The following is a 14,468-nucleotide window of genomic DNA, read 5'->3' on the forward strand; positions in this document are numbered from 1 at the left end:
ACAGACACCCCCTCTTCCACTCACTAGGGACGTACCAACCCATACCACGACAAAGATTTAAGTGGAAGTTTCTTTCTCCTTTTAAATATTTAAATGTTTTCAAAATATTTTTTAATTTTTTTAATGTTTTATTTATTTCTGAGAGAGAGTGAGAGAGAAAGAGAGAGAGAGAGAGAGACAGCATGAGCAGGGGAGGGTCAGAGAGAGAGGGAAACACAGAATCCGAAGGAGGCTCCAGGCTCTGAGCTAGCTGTCGGCACAGAGCCTGATGCAGGCTCGAACCCATGAACTGTGAGATCATGACCTGAGCCAAAGTTGGACGCTCAACCGACTGAGCCACCCAGGCGTCCCTAAAAATATTTTTAAATAAATATTTTTATTTTTAAATAAAAGAACACTTACTTCCAGTGATCTTTCTACTACAGAGATCACATTCTACTTTAATTCTGTGTTTTCACAGCGGACTCTTGCCTGAAATGTTTCTTACTGTGCTTAAAGCTTTCTTGGATGATTATCAGTTCCAGAAGCAACAGGAAATAGCAATGGTGACCTATTCCCCATTTCCACTGGGTTTTGAAGTCAAATCACAGATTACAGCAACATTTTTAAGAGAGAGAGAGAGAGAAAGAGAGAGGAAGAGGGAGCGACAATGCAAAAAGGCATTTTCAAAATTCTGTTCATTAAACCAAACCATGGAAACTACCAGACATTATTTAAATAGCATGTCAGCTTCCAGAAAAGGAGTCAGGGTCTATGTCCAAAGCTAGAAATACTGAATTCAACCTCAGCTTGGTTCCTGCTGTTCATCTTTTGTGAGGGGGCCAAGTAAGGGAAAAACCTGCCCCACAGACACCATTCCAGAAAATCAATCGTTAGAGAAACATTAAATTGGAAACTGGAAAAGCGACATTCAGCCCCAAGTAAAAAGAAATACCAAATGAGGCTCAGACATTTTGAAACTGTATCTTTGATTTGAGTGTTTTACAGAGGAAACAAAATGATTTTATAGGACAACTATCACTGGCATAACAATGTCTTTCTTTCTTCTTTTATTTTTTTATTTTAGGGAGAGAGAGTGCAAGCAGGGGAGAGGGGCAGAGGGAGAGAAAGAGAGAATTCAAAGCATGCTCCATGACTAGCACAGAACCTGATCCGGGGCTTGATCCCATGACACAACCCCACCCCCCTCACCTCACTGCCTCAGGAAAATGACCTGAGCCTAAATCAAGTGTTGGCTGCTCAACTGACTGAGCTACCCAGGCACCCCCACAATGTCTTTTGATCAAAAATATTTGCAAGTCAGCTGATGAGTTACTGATTTAGCAATATGTAATATTTGACCTTTTCAGTAAAGGGGAATTTGTATAGGCCCTTGGATTTTGGTTGTAATGGTCTTTAATCTTGATAAAACACATCCACATAAAATAGTCATGACTTGTTGAGTGTAGGCATTACAGTAATGCACAGAGTTCTTGACCTAGATCAACCTCTGTAAGTTAAGGAATTGAGGTTAAATGCTGAGGTTAAAAGCATGTGCGTCTCATTACCAGTAATGCAACTGAAAATTGAGGAATGTCTGTGGAAGTTCAGCTCGATGTGCTGCACTCCTCTGACACTGGCTGTCTGAACAGGTGTCCGTGGAGGTAAGGTGGAAAAGACATCTCCCCACCACCACCATGATGTCACAGGTTGAAGTGACAACTTTTGACTCGAAAGCTATCTTGGGAATAGACAATTATCAGGGACAATATTTGCCAAGCTTGTAACCCTCCCAACTTGAAGATCATCTGCCTGTTGCCCTTGGGGAAATCCTAATGGAGCATCCCATGGGGCAGAAAGTCTGAGAGTCAAGTCCAGGCTCAACAGCAAGAGGAGAAATGTATACCCAAAGTGGACAGTGGAGTTTGGCCCTTACTGTTCATTAAAACTGGGTACATAAGCTTTTAGAGAAAGGCATGTGCACTTACCTGTTTTAGTTTTATTTGTCTTAGGCCAGCCACAAATCCCAGCTAAGGATTTAATGATAAGTCCTTGGAGGACTTTTCAGAGAAGGCTGGAAAGGGTGGCATTGAGGCCAACGACCTAGTCCCTCTCAAATCATCATAACTTGTATGCAACCATACACCCGCCCCTCTGCTCTCCCTCCAAGAGCCCCTGGGGCTGCCAGAAGCCAAACCAAGAAGGAAGAATGGTATTTGCTTGCCCACCTTGTCGAATGATGGTGGTTGGCTCTCCACCATGCAGACTGGCTCTCCCAATGGAAGGCTCACTGATGTCGGTCCAGTAAACCATCTTGTCCACACAGTCGAAGGCCAAGCCAATGATGACTTTATCCTGCAAGTGCAGACCAGCCATAAGAGTGGCCCACTCACTAGCACCTGAGCAACCAGTGATGGTGGGAATCTTCCATGTGCTTACTGGCATCCAGACACATGTTTTTATGAAGGGTCTTCAAGTCTTTAGTCCATTTAAAAATGTTTACTACTGAGTTATAGGAGTTCTTTATATAGTTTAGCTAAAAATCATTTGTCATATACCTGTGTGTGTATGTGTGTGTGTGCGCGCGCTTCCACTCATTATGTAGCTTATTTTTTCACTTTCTTTTGTTATTGTTGTTGTTTTTGGGGGGTTTTTTGGTTCTTTTTTTCTTAATAGTGTTTTTTAAAAAGCACAAGTTTTAAGTATTTGTTAAATTCAACTTATTATTGCTTCTCTTATGGCTAATACTTTTTGTACATCATCTAAGAAATCTTTGCCTAAAGATCATTTTTAAAAAGACAGAAATATTGGAAAGGAAGAGGTAAGACCACTCTAAGACAATTTGACTGTTTCTGTAGAAAATCCCGGGAAATCTATAAAACTATTATAATTACCAATGGAATCCAGCCAGGTTGAAGGGTACAAGGTCAATATAAAATATTGGAAAGGAAGGGGTAAGACCACTCTAAGACAATTTGATTGTTTCTGTAGAAAATCCCAGGGAATCTATAAAACTATTATAATTACCAATGGAATCCAGCCAGGTTGAAGGGTACAAGGTCAATATAAAATATTGGAAAGGAAGGGGTAAGATCACTCTAAGACAATTGGATTGTTTCTGTAGAAAATCCCGGGGAATCTATAAAATTATTATAATTACCAATGGAATCCAGCCAGGTTGAAGGGTACAAGGTCAATATAAACTGGGATTTCCACATACTAGCACAAAATAAAAACTTTAAGAGAGTAACATTTACAATAACATCCAAAACAAAGTATTTAAGAACAAATATTTTTAAATGTGCAAGATTCTACACTGAACACTGTAACACATCACAAAGTGAAATTAAAGAAGACTCAAATAAATGAAGAGATAAATTAGTTGAATATATGGTAACATTTAATATTGCTAAGATATCAATTTCTCCTAAATAAAGTTAAAGATTCAATGCCATCTATAGCCAACTCCCTGTAGGCTTTAGTCTTCCCTTTGGTAGAAACTTACAAACTTCCTCCAAAATGTCTATGAAATGCAAGTGAGGCAAAGCACATATATAAAGAGCTCCTACAACTCAGTAATAACAATGACCCAATTACAAAACGGGCAAAGGATATGCATAGACATTTTCCCAAAGAAGACACACAAATGGTCCATAAGTGCGTGAGAAGATACAGATAATCACTTGTTGGAAAAACATGAATCAAAACCACAATAAGACAGCACATCACACATATTAGGATGACTAGTATTAACAATTAGAAAATACTAAGTTTTGGCAAGGATTAGAGAAATTGGGATCTTTGTACCACACTGCTGGGAATGTAAAAGGGTGCAACTAAGGAAAACAGTATGGCAAGTTTCTCAAAATATAAAAAAACGTAGGGGCACCTGAGTGGCTTGGTCAGTTAAGCGTTGGACTCCGGTTCAGGTCATGATCCCACGGTTTGTGAGTTCGAGCTCTGCCTCTGTGCTGGCAGCTTGGAGCCTGGAGCCCGCTTCAGATTCTGTGTCTCCCTCTCTCTCTGCCCTTCCCTTGCTCATGCTCTCTCAAAAATGAATAAACGTTTAAAAAATAAATAAATAAAAATAAAAATAAAAAAACCATAAACACAGAATTACCATATGGTTCAAAAATTCCAGGTCTGGTTTATACTCCAAAAAAGTGAAAGCAAGGACTGAAACAGATTATCTGTCCATCCATGTCCACAACAGCATTATTCCCAAATGTCCATCGATGGTTGAATGAGTAACCAGAATGTGGTAAATCTATACAATGAAATACTATCAGCTTAAAAAGGAAGGAAAGTCTGACACAGGCTACAGCATAATTGAACCTTGAGGACATTATGCTAAGTCAAGAAAGCCTCTTACAAAAGGAGAAATACCAGATGATTCCAAATATATGTGGGGCCCAGAGGAGTCAAATCCATAGAGACAGGCAGCAGACTAGTGGCTGCCAGCGGCTAGGGACAGAGGGAGTTACTACTTAACGGGGACCGAGTTACAGTTTGGGGTTATGAAAACAGCTCTGGTGATGGATAGTGGTGATGGTCACACCATCACTGAGAAGTGGTTAAAAATGGTAAAACAGGGACGTGTGGGTGGCTCAGTCGGTTGAGCATCCGGCTTTGGCTCAGGTCATGATCTCACGGTTTGTGAGTTCGAGTCCCGCGTCGGGCTCTGTGCTGACAGCTCAGAGCCTGGAACCTGCTTCGGATTCTGTGTCTCCCTCTCTCTCTGCCCCTCCCCTGCTCTCTCTCTCGAAAAGTAAAGATTAAAAAAAAGTTTTTAAATGGTAAAAATACACAAAACACAAAATAAAAGAACAGCGAGTATCTCTCCTGTGGCCTCAGTGCCCTCCCATCCACCTGCCCCGACCTCCATTTTCTGCTTTTCACAGCCTCCCTTGACATTCAGTCTCTTCCCTTCATCTTGGGTGACAATGACTTTCACAGGGAGCTCAGCCCACTCCCGCTACCTGAGTGTGGGCTCGAGAGGACACAAAGAAAGGATGATGATCACCCCCAGAGGGATTTGTGTGTCAGCGAGGCAACGGGAGAACACAAACGTCACTTACTCGCTTGGCAAGTAGTTTCTGAGTGCCAAGCACTGGCTCCAGAAACACGACTGTGAAACAAATACGTCCATGAAATAGGTGGACGGTTTCTGGTCTGGTGTGCATATACTCCTATCGGGAACAGATGCATCAGATACAGAACATACACACTGATACATAATGCATCAAGCAGTGCTGAGTGGTATGGGGGAGACAAAGCAGGATAAGGAGACAGAGAGCGGTGTGGACAGGGCGGCCAGAGAGGTGAAATGCTAACAGAAACCTGAGTGAGGTGAGGTGGTGTACTGCACAAGGGTCTGAGAGGGAGATGACTCCAGGCAGGTGCAAAGGTCCTGAGGTGGGAATGTGCGTGGTGTGCTGAGGACCAGCCAGAAGGTCAGAGAAGATGAAGCTGGTGAGTGGGAGGGACAGTGGCAAGGAATGGAATGGGGGAGGTGGCCAGAGCACATAGGAAGAACTAGATTTTTTTCCGTGTGAAGGGAGAGCCCATCAGAGGGTTTTGTGCAGAAGAACATGGATCCAGTCAAGGCTAATTAGAAGAGGATTTGAAAAGCCTCTTCACTCCTTCTAGGACCTGAGCTTCCCCCCGGCCCCCACTGCTCCGGGAAGCCTGACCAAATCCCACCGGAAGCCCCCAGGTCTCAAGTCTGGTTTCTTGGCAAGAGGGGGGTCAGGATCACAGACGTTAACAGAAGGGCTTTTCAGGAGCCACCAGCCTCTAACAGACAAAAATTCCCCAACTCACAAAATGCATCTTTGATGCTTTGGAAAGTTCTAAGCCAAAGCTGTTATTGCCTCGGGGCAGATATGAAGATCCTGAGGTGACGGTCCACCAAACACAAGCCACTTTTCTAATTGAGCAGGAATGGCAAGGTCAGACCTGGGAGACGCACACAAACCAGATCCACAAACTCATGTGACGCCCCCGCCCACGGGGTCAGACACCAGTGGTCTCTCAAAGGCCTTCTCGACTCTGCTCCCACCCTCCCAGCTACACAGGCAGCTCGGGGACATGGTGACCCCCTCTAGAGATGGACACCTGCGGTCACAAAGAATCCATAGGTTCCTGCATCCAGGGGTCAAGCCCCGGTACTGGTCTAACTTCACCTGATTGTTTTCCCGGGTGGCTGAAGCGGAAGCTGTCACCAAGCGCACTGAGCCGGCACTCACCGGGGCGTGAAGCAACGTCTTGGCTTCTGTCTTCTGCATGGTGCTTCCTTCCAGGGGGAGGCGTTCTATCTTCCCGGTCTGAGCAAAGAGTAAGTGGGTCCCAGGTGGCAGAGGGATCACAGCGGTGGGGACGGAGGGTCCTTGGTGAATCGGGGGGGCCACGGTACTCAGACCTAGGTGGCAGGAGATGTCTGTGTGCGGTAGGAATGCACACGCGCGCGCACACATACACACACACACACACACACACACACACACACACACTGTCACACCGCCTTCACGGCACCGCAGGGCGCACGGCTACTCAATGCCCATGTGTATCTAAAAGCACAAGATGCAGAAAGACCTCAATCAAAGGGCATCTGTGAAGAAGAGAAGGCGGGGCATGGGTCTGACATTAAAGGTCATGCGAAAATGGGGCTTGGACTTCCCCTTAGAAAAAGAAATAATGGAACCATTCATGCCCTGCTTTGGGCATGGGCTGCGTGGACATGGGCCGAGGCAGTGAACCAAAACAGCAGCAAGAACAGCCCCTAGAAAGCCTGCCCGCAGGGTGCTCCCTTCTCACTGGCAGGTGCAAACTTCCCAGTGCTGGAGGGGCTCTCAGGGGCCCCTAGGATCCTGTCCCCCATGGTGGGCGAGTCTCACGAGTCTCACACCCTCCCGAGCGGGAACACGTCCCTCCTGAGCTTCCAAGGACAGAACGATGATCAGGGGCTAACTTGCCCCCAGGTTCCGCCTGGCCTCCTAAACACTGACCCTGATGCCTGGCGTGACAACCCGGCTCCCCTGACGACAGAATGTCCCGACAAACAGGGTGAGGGGCACAGAGTGGGGGTCAGGAAGCCTAGACCCAGCCCTCCACTCCCTTGCTGTGTGGCTGAGTCATGGATCTTCCTGGGCTTTGTCTCCTGCTCTCCGAAGAGAGAGAGCTGGACCCGGTCATCACTGGGGCCATTTCCACGTCTTGCCCATTGTACCCAGGTAGTGACATAAGCCAATCTGGCTGACCTCTTCACACTCTCTGGAATCCATCCCTCCTTTCCAAACTCACTGCCAGCCCCTCAGGTCTTTCCCTGGAGGCTTCTCACCTGGATTAGTTTTAAGCACTGGGACAGACTCTCCACTCCCCACCCGAGAGCCTCTATCTATCTCGGTTTCCACGGTCCAGGCAGCAACACTTCTAAAACCCAAACCCGGTCACGTCGATGCTTGCTCAAGATCCTCCCTCGGCTCCCAGCTGCCATCGTGATCAACCCCAGGCTCCTCTGCACCTGAGGCCTTCACCTCGACTCCCCCCCAGAGGACAGACACCCCTGCAATGTCTCTGAGTGCTCAGCCTACTCCTGCTGCCGGGAATCGGCTTCTCACCGCCAGCCTCCCAAGAGCTGCTATCTTTATCCCTGCTCAATAACTTGGTTCACACCAGCTGCTCTGGAAAGCCTTCCCCAAGTACCCCCCACACCCACGGAAGCCAGGGACACCTTCCTCTGGGTCTCCTGGCCCCCTACTCTTTCACGGAGCTCCTCTCCCTGCTCTGCACCTGTTCACCTGGCCTCTGACCTTCTGGGGGCCATCCTGCGACTCCCCCATCTGGGCCCCCAGCACTGACCCCAGCATCGGAAGCTCAGTTAACGTCGGCCGGATGAATTAATGACCACTTCCTGCTCACTTAGCAGCCTCTTAACAGCTTCCGGAAATAATCCTTGATTATTAGCTGAATGGAGAATGGAGATTCAATGACTGTCTGTATCTGACTTCGATAACTTGTGACAATGATCATTTCCTACGTTTGAGACAGAGTCAGGATTCTAGAGCCGGATCCCTCCAAGAGATTTTGCTCCTCTGCTCGTGTGAGGTTGAGGACGTGGGGACCGAGGCAGTTTGGGGCCCGAGCCACACAGCCCAGCTGGGCCGCCCACAGGTTCCTGCTCCCTGCCCAGCGCCTCCTAGTGAAGGGCTTCGGTCGGCCTCTCCCATGCCTTCAACGTCCCAGACACTGGACGGCCAGGCCACCCTGACGGGACTGTGCCCCGGGGGACCCACGGCACATGCACTCTCCGTGACCAACCGCAGTATTGCTGCAGTCGGTCCCGCCGGCGTCTGTACAGAGCAGATCTGCACAGGAAAGGAGGAGAATGGGTGTGGGGGGCAGAGAAGTGGAGGGAGTGGGGTGCATGATGAGGGAGACAGAGAAAAGGGGTGCAGAGGGAGGGAACGGTGCCTGGGCCAGCGGAGCAGTGCAGGATTTAGGGCAGACATGAAGTGCCACCAGCATCCTGGGCGAGGCCCCCTGTGATGCCCACGGGCACTGGGACCCCAGTCCCCCAGGCCCTTCTCAGACACAAGCCCAGCACAGCACTGCCCTCCGACTTACAGGGAGGCCTCATCCCAGGCCTGGTCCTGGTGCCCTCCAGCTCTCGGCCGTCGCGATCCACACACCAGCAGTGGCCGGTGCTGCCGTGGCACTGGGTGGGCGCGTAGTGACCATGCTCGTCACACTCGGGGACGAACAGGCCTGGCCGCTGCGGGTCCGCCGCCCCCGCTGCCCCAAGGATGTGTTCTCGCTCCAGCTGGCACCGTGTTTTCTCCATTTCTACGACAGAGACAAAGGGAGGGAGGCGGTCAGCCGTGCCATCGGTCGGTGCTCCCTGGCCGTGACTGCAGGTCACCCACATTGGACTCAGCCCCGTGAAGGCTGCCCGTTCATCGCTGGGTGGTTCTAAAACATAAAATACCAGGGGCACCTGGGTGGCTCAGTCGGTTAAGTGTCCGACTTCGGCTCAGGTCATGACCTCACGGTTCATGGGTTCAAGCCCCGCGTCAGGCTCTGTGCTGACAGCTAGCTCAGAGACTGGAGCTTGTCTTCAAATTCTATGTCTCCCTCTCTCTCTCACCCTCCCCTGCTCACACGGTCTCTCTCTCTCTCAGAAATAAATAAAACATTAAAAAAATTTTCTAAAACATAAAATACCATCCTGTATAAGGGATCTGACGGTCAAGATTATATTCACATTTTCTTTTCTCTGCTAAGCATTTTTTGGTTTCAGTTTGTAACAACTGAGGCAGAACAGACATACCATGAAATTAACTACTTTGAAGGGAATAATTCTGTGGCATTTCGTATAGTCAGTGTTAGGCGGCCACCACCTCTACCAAATACTGATCCACTGTCCTCAGCTCCAAAGGAAATCGAATACCCAGAAGCAGAGCATGGCTCTCCGTTTCTGCCCAACCTCAGCCCCTGGCATCCAGCAACCTGCCTTCTGTCTCTGTGGGTGGCCTCTCCTGGACACGTCTTATAACTGGGATCACATGACACGTGACCTGCTGTGTCTGGCTGCTCTCACTTGGCAGAATGTGTTGGGGTTCATTCATCAGTAGCGTCCATCAGTACGCCATCCCTTTGGATGGCTAAATACTATTCCACAGGGTGGCTACACCGCATTGGTTTATCCATTCATCACTGGGCGGACATCACTGAAATTTACTTTGGGAAACTTTGCTTCTCTGAAATTTGTCCTTTTTATCATGTCAAGCTTCTTGACTATCCACGTTGAACTGAGGCCAAAGATTTGGGAGACCAAACAGCACAGGGTGCATTTTCCAACAACCGCGTGTCATTTTAATGATGACTTCATGTTTGGCACGAGACATGGCCTCTCAGCCATGCAACTCAGATCCCCAAGTAGGGAACTACTTCTAGATCTCTGGGGAATTGCCGATGAGAAGCTACGGCCTGGAATTCAACAACTTCCCAATACGCAGAGTTCTAGGTGGTTCCATAGTGGCTGGAGTCTGGCCACCACAAGGCCCAGGCCAGCATCCCCTCAGCCCTGGAGTCTCCACCACAGAGTGACAGCCAGACACCAGCAGCAGCACTGACTGCCGTGAGGCATGCTTCGGCCAACCCGAACTATGCTGACTGCCTCTCTTTTCTAGGCCTTTCCATGTGCTATTTGTTGAGTCACACCCCTTCCTCCTTGACCCTGCTTTCCCTCCCTCCCAGGTAATCCTTCAAAAATGTGCTTAGACGTTTACTTCCCTCCAGAAGCCTTACCGGGCCCTCCAGAGCTGGGTCCCATGTGCCTCTGTAGCTGGGGGGGTGGGGGGGGCCTGCGCTCACCTGCCCTGGAGCTCTGTGTCACACAGGCACTGAGACTCTTGTTCCTTGTTTGTCTCCCCGAGTGGATTCCACTCCATCTCTCTCACCTCAACTCAGGAAGCACCTGACAAGGGCAGAGCTCAAGAAGCTCATGGTCCAGAGGGGAGGGAACAAGAAAACACAATGTGACAATCTATCTTGACAGAGAAGGCTGGAACAGGATGGACCCACAGAAGTCTCCGCAGGTCTAAGAGAGCAAAGGGTACCAAGTGCCAGGTGTGGGTGTGTGTGTTTAAAAAGAGAGAGTGAGAGCAAAAGGCAGAGTAAGAGAAAGAATCTTAAGCAGCCTCCACACTCAGCACGGAGCCAGATACGGGGCTCGATCCCACAGCACTGGGATCATGACTTGAGCTAAAATCAAGAGCCCAGGCGCCCCCAAAGTGCTAGGTATTTTAAAGCTTATCTATTTTTTTTTACATTTATTTTTGAGAGACACAGAGAGACACAGTGTGAGCAGGAGAGTTGCAGAGTGAGAGAGAGATGCAGAATCTGAAGCAGGCTCCAGGCTGTGAGCTGTCAGCACAGAGCCTGACATGGGGCTCAAACTCATGAACTGTGAGATCATGACCTGAGCTAAAGTTAGATGCTTAACTAACTGAGCCATCCAGGTGCCATTTTTCTTTTTTAATGTTTATTTATTTTTGAGAGAGAGTGAGAGTGCAAGCAAGGAGGGGCAGAGAGAGAGGAAGAGGGAATCCCAAGCAGGCTCCGCACTGGGGCTCAATCTCAGGAATCGTGAGATCATGACCTGGGCCGAAATCAAGAGTCAGAAGCATAACTGACTGAGTCACCCAGGTGCCCTCAAAGTGCTGTTTTTGATCTTCACCGTAAGACTGTGGTTATGTACAGATCTAGTACAGGGCTCCACTGACTTTTCCTGTTGAGAGGCAGAGAGTAAATACTTTCAACTTTGTGGGCCATGTGGTCTCTGTCACAACTACTCTACTCTGCAGAGGTGGCCAAGAAGCAACCAAATCTAACACATAAACGAATCAGTGTTCCAATAAAACTTTATTTACAAACACAGACAGTGGGCCAGATCTGGCCTCTGGGGACTGTAGTAATACCCCGTAGTGTATTACTCAGAGGAGTAAGTGAAATATGATTAGACAATGCACACAGAGCAAATTTTAAATTCAGTGCTCACATGTTCATTTGTGACTGTATCTACACATGGCCTTCATGGTGACATTTAGCATGCACGTTGCCAGTAAATGTTTAAAGTACCTTTTGTCTGTGTTGCCAATTCTCACATTACCCTGCTTCATGTGGTTGTTCCCTTAATCAGAAGCAGTGAACATGCCTGGAAAGGGGGTGTTGAACGTGGCTAGGAAAAAGTGGGTATTGCTTTCCCTTTTGTCTTAGGGGCTAATATTAAAAAAAAAAAAATGATGTAGGAAGAGCCAAACAAAGATGGAAAGAAGCCATCTGGTTGGGAATAAAAATGTTGGGGCCTGTTTACTCCTGGACATAGAACCTGTTCACCTCCTCAATACCTTACGTGTGCACAGGGTTTTAGTTTTCTGCATAAGGTGTCTCAGTTTACACGTTTCATTTAACTTCTCTACTAGAATCCTATGCAACAGGCAACTAACTATATTTTTTCCACCTAATGAGAGACCCGAGGCTCAGACTGGTGAAGGGGCTCCCCGATCACAGCACATATAAGTGGGTCAGCTCAAGCTAGAAACCTGGGTCTTTGGATTCCTAGCCCAGCCCCCTACCCCATCTGTACCCACAAGCCCAGTGCACGCTGGATGGGTTATGTCAACAGTGGCATACACAAGTGAGCTTAACGCACCCACTAAAATTATGTGTGGCCCACAAACTCATTTTCCCTCCATCAACGTCTATATCTGATGCTGCCTTTCCAACTAGAAAACACACCTGGTGCTCTGCGGGCAGTCAACCAAACCAAACGTTTGAGGAACCAGAGGTTACCCCATTCTACGTGGCTGACAGTTCTGCACCGATGTGGTGTTTGGCTGCCATACAACATCTCAAGTAAGTGACAATTTACAGTGGAACTTTAAAGTGCTGTATTTTGAACTCATAAAAAGGAGGGAAAACCTCAGCTGTGACTCAGGAAATGGAATTTCAAGTGTGTTTATGGAAAGCTGTGAGGTTGCTGGGTTTCTGGGGATGGCTTCTCAGCTGGGCCACCAGGCGGGGGGAGCAGCTCCAGGGGGAGCCCCCCCGCTGCTGGCCCCAGCCCCCCATGGAGAATTTTCCACAGTGGGTAGCGTGAGGAGGGAGTAATAAAGACACATTTCCTGGCCGTGTTTTTGGCTGATAAAATGACCACTCAGGCAAGATTCCTTTTATTCATCTAGTTTGATCTGCTCGGGGGAGGAAGCAGTCAAGACCTGATATCTGTCCAGGGAACAGCAGGAAGTCTGGGGTGACTTTCTCAAGGTTGGGGACAAAGAAAATGAGAGGAAATTGAATAGAAGGAGAAATAAGAAAAAAAGTACCTTTTTAATTTCCTGACTTGCATTTCATTCCCTTGCCTGATTAAATTTCCTTCTCTGTGTCAATTCAACTAGATAACTATCACAGCCTCTGATATATTCAATGGGGTTGAGGAACTCATGTGGGGAGGCACCATTTTTTAGCCTCTTCCTGCCCAGTTTGCCCCCAAGAGGGGCCAGCTGCTCCTGGGGGCTCTTCTACACACGCACTTATCTATAATAAAAATAATCTAAACCAACATCAGAGACTTTAAGAATGTCCTTCTTTTGGGGCATCTGAGTGGCTCAGTTGGTTGAGCATCTGACTCTTGATTTCGACGCAGGTCATGATTTCATGGGGTGTGAGTTTGAGCCCTGCACTGGGCTCTGTGCTGACAGTGCGGATCCTGCTTGGGATTCTCTCTCTCCCTCTTTCTCTGCCCCTCCCCAACTTGCACGGATGTGCGTGTGTGTGCGTGTGTGTGTGTGTGTGTATGTCGGTGTGTGCTTTTTCTCTCTCAAACTAAATGAATAAACTTAAAAAAAAAGAATTTCTTTTAAAAAGGGCTTTACTCCATTTTGAGAAAAATTGCTATAGAAAATTCTTTTACATAAAGAGTTCAAGGAACCTTTTTGTAAACCGAGAAATCACTCAGGCGGTCTTTGTTTATAAAACGAAGGAGATGAAATATAGAATTTCTAGAGTTCCTTCTAGTTCTGACTAGGAAATTCAAGTTTTCTAACATAGGGTTTGCTTGAAGTAAAGTGCACACTGAGACACAAACAAGACATGAAAACCAAGACATACATTAAATCGTTCCTCAGTTTTCTTTCTCTAAACTGTATTGTTCCTCAATGTTTTCAGCTTTCCTTACAGCCCTACTTTCTGAACTCTTGAAGTGCCTTTGTGTCTAAAGTTGTGTGGTATGCCTCTAGGTGGGAGACGCTAAGTGTGATGAGCGCCAAGCATGAAAAGAGGTGATAAAACATCTGTAGGTTTGGTATTTGCCCTTAAGGGCCAAACTCTGCAACTCTATCCCAGGACGTTGTATTATGTGCCTCTTTGATCTGCTAATATTCCATTCTCCTACTTTCCAAAAATCTAGCCAATTACATTCCGCTGCACATTCCTGAGGCAAGGTCATTGGCTGTGGTAGCCAGCCTCCAAGATGGCCCTCATCTTCAGCCTCCTGGTATTTTCACATTTAGGCAATTCCCTTTCAATGCTGTTAGGGGGCTGGCCTGTAACTAAGAGTATCACCAGAAGGGACAGCGTGTCACTTCCAAGATGAGGTTACAAAAGACCATGGCTTCCATCTTGGATGTTCTCTCTCTCATCAGTTGGTCTGGAGGAAGCCAGCTGCCAGGGGCTGAAGTCGCTGAGGCATCCTATTAAGAGACCCAGGCTGTGAAGACCTGAAGTCCTCAGTCCCAACAGTCGATGAGGAACAGAGGCCTGCCAGCAATTACGGGTATCCCTGTGCCTCAGATAACCCTCAGAGACCGCAGCCCCAGCTAATTCCTGGACAACACCCTAAGGAGAGACCCTGATCCAAGACCACCCAGCTAAGCTGCTCCTGAATTCCTGACCACAGAAACTGTGAGATAATATTTATTGTTTTAGCC

General features: G+C 47.7%; 1 protein-coding gene across 1 annotated transcript in view; it reads right to left on the reverse strand.

Annotated features, from left to right (window-relative positions):
- Nucleotides 1-14,468, reverse strand: part of NID1 (nidogen 1) — an 85,301-nt gene that overhangs the window by 8,815 nt on the left and 62,018 nt on the right. The window contains exons 13-15 of the mRNA XM_077751698.1: nt 8,605-8,823; nt 6,228-6,400; nt 2,208-2,334 (exon numbers count right to left, since the gene is read on the reverse strand). Of these exons, the coding sequence (XP_077607824.1) occupies nt 2,208-2,334; nt 6,228-6,400; nt 8,605-8,823 (519 nt within the window). The remainder of the gene's footprint in view (nt 1-2,207; nt 2,335-6,227; nt 6,401-8,604; nt 8,824-14,468) is intronic.

Source organism: Crocuta crocuta, unplaced genomic scaffold (assembly GCF_008692635.1).
Source record: "Crocuta crocuta isolate KB4526 unplaced genomic scaffold, BGI_CrCroc_1.0 scaffold59-1, whole genome shotgun sequence".
Taxonomy (NCBI): domain Eukaryota; kingdom Metazoa; phylum Chordata; class Mammalia; order Carnivora; family Hyaenidae; genus Crocuta; species Crocuta crocuta.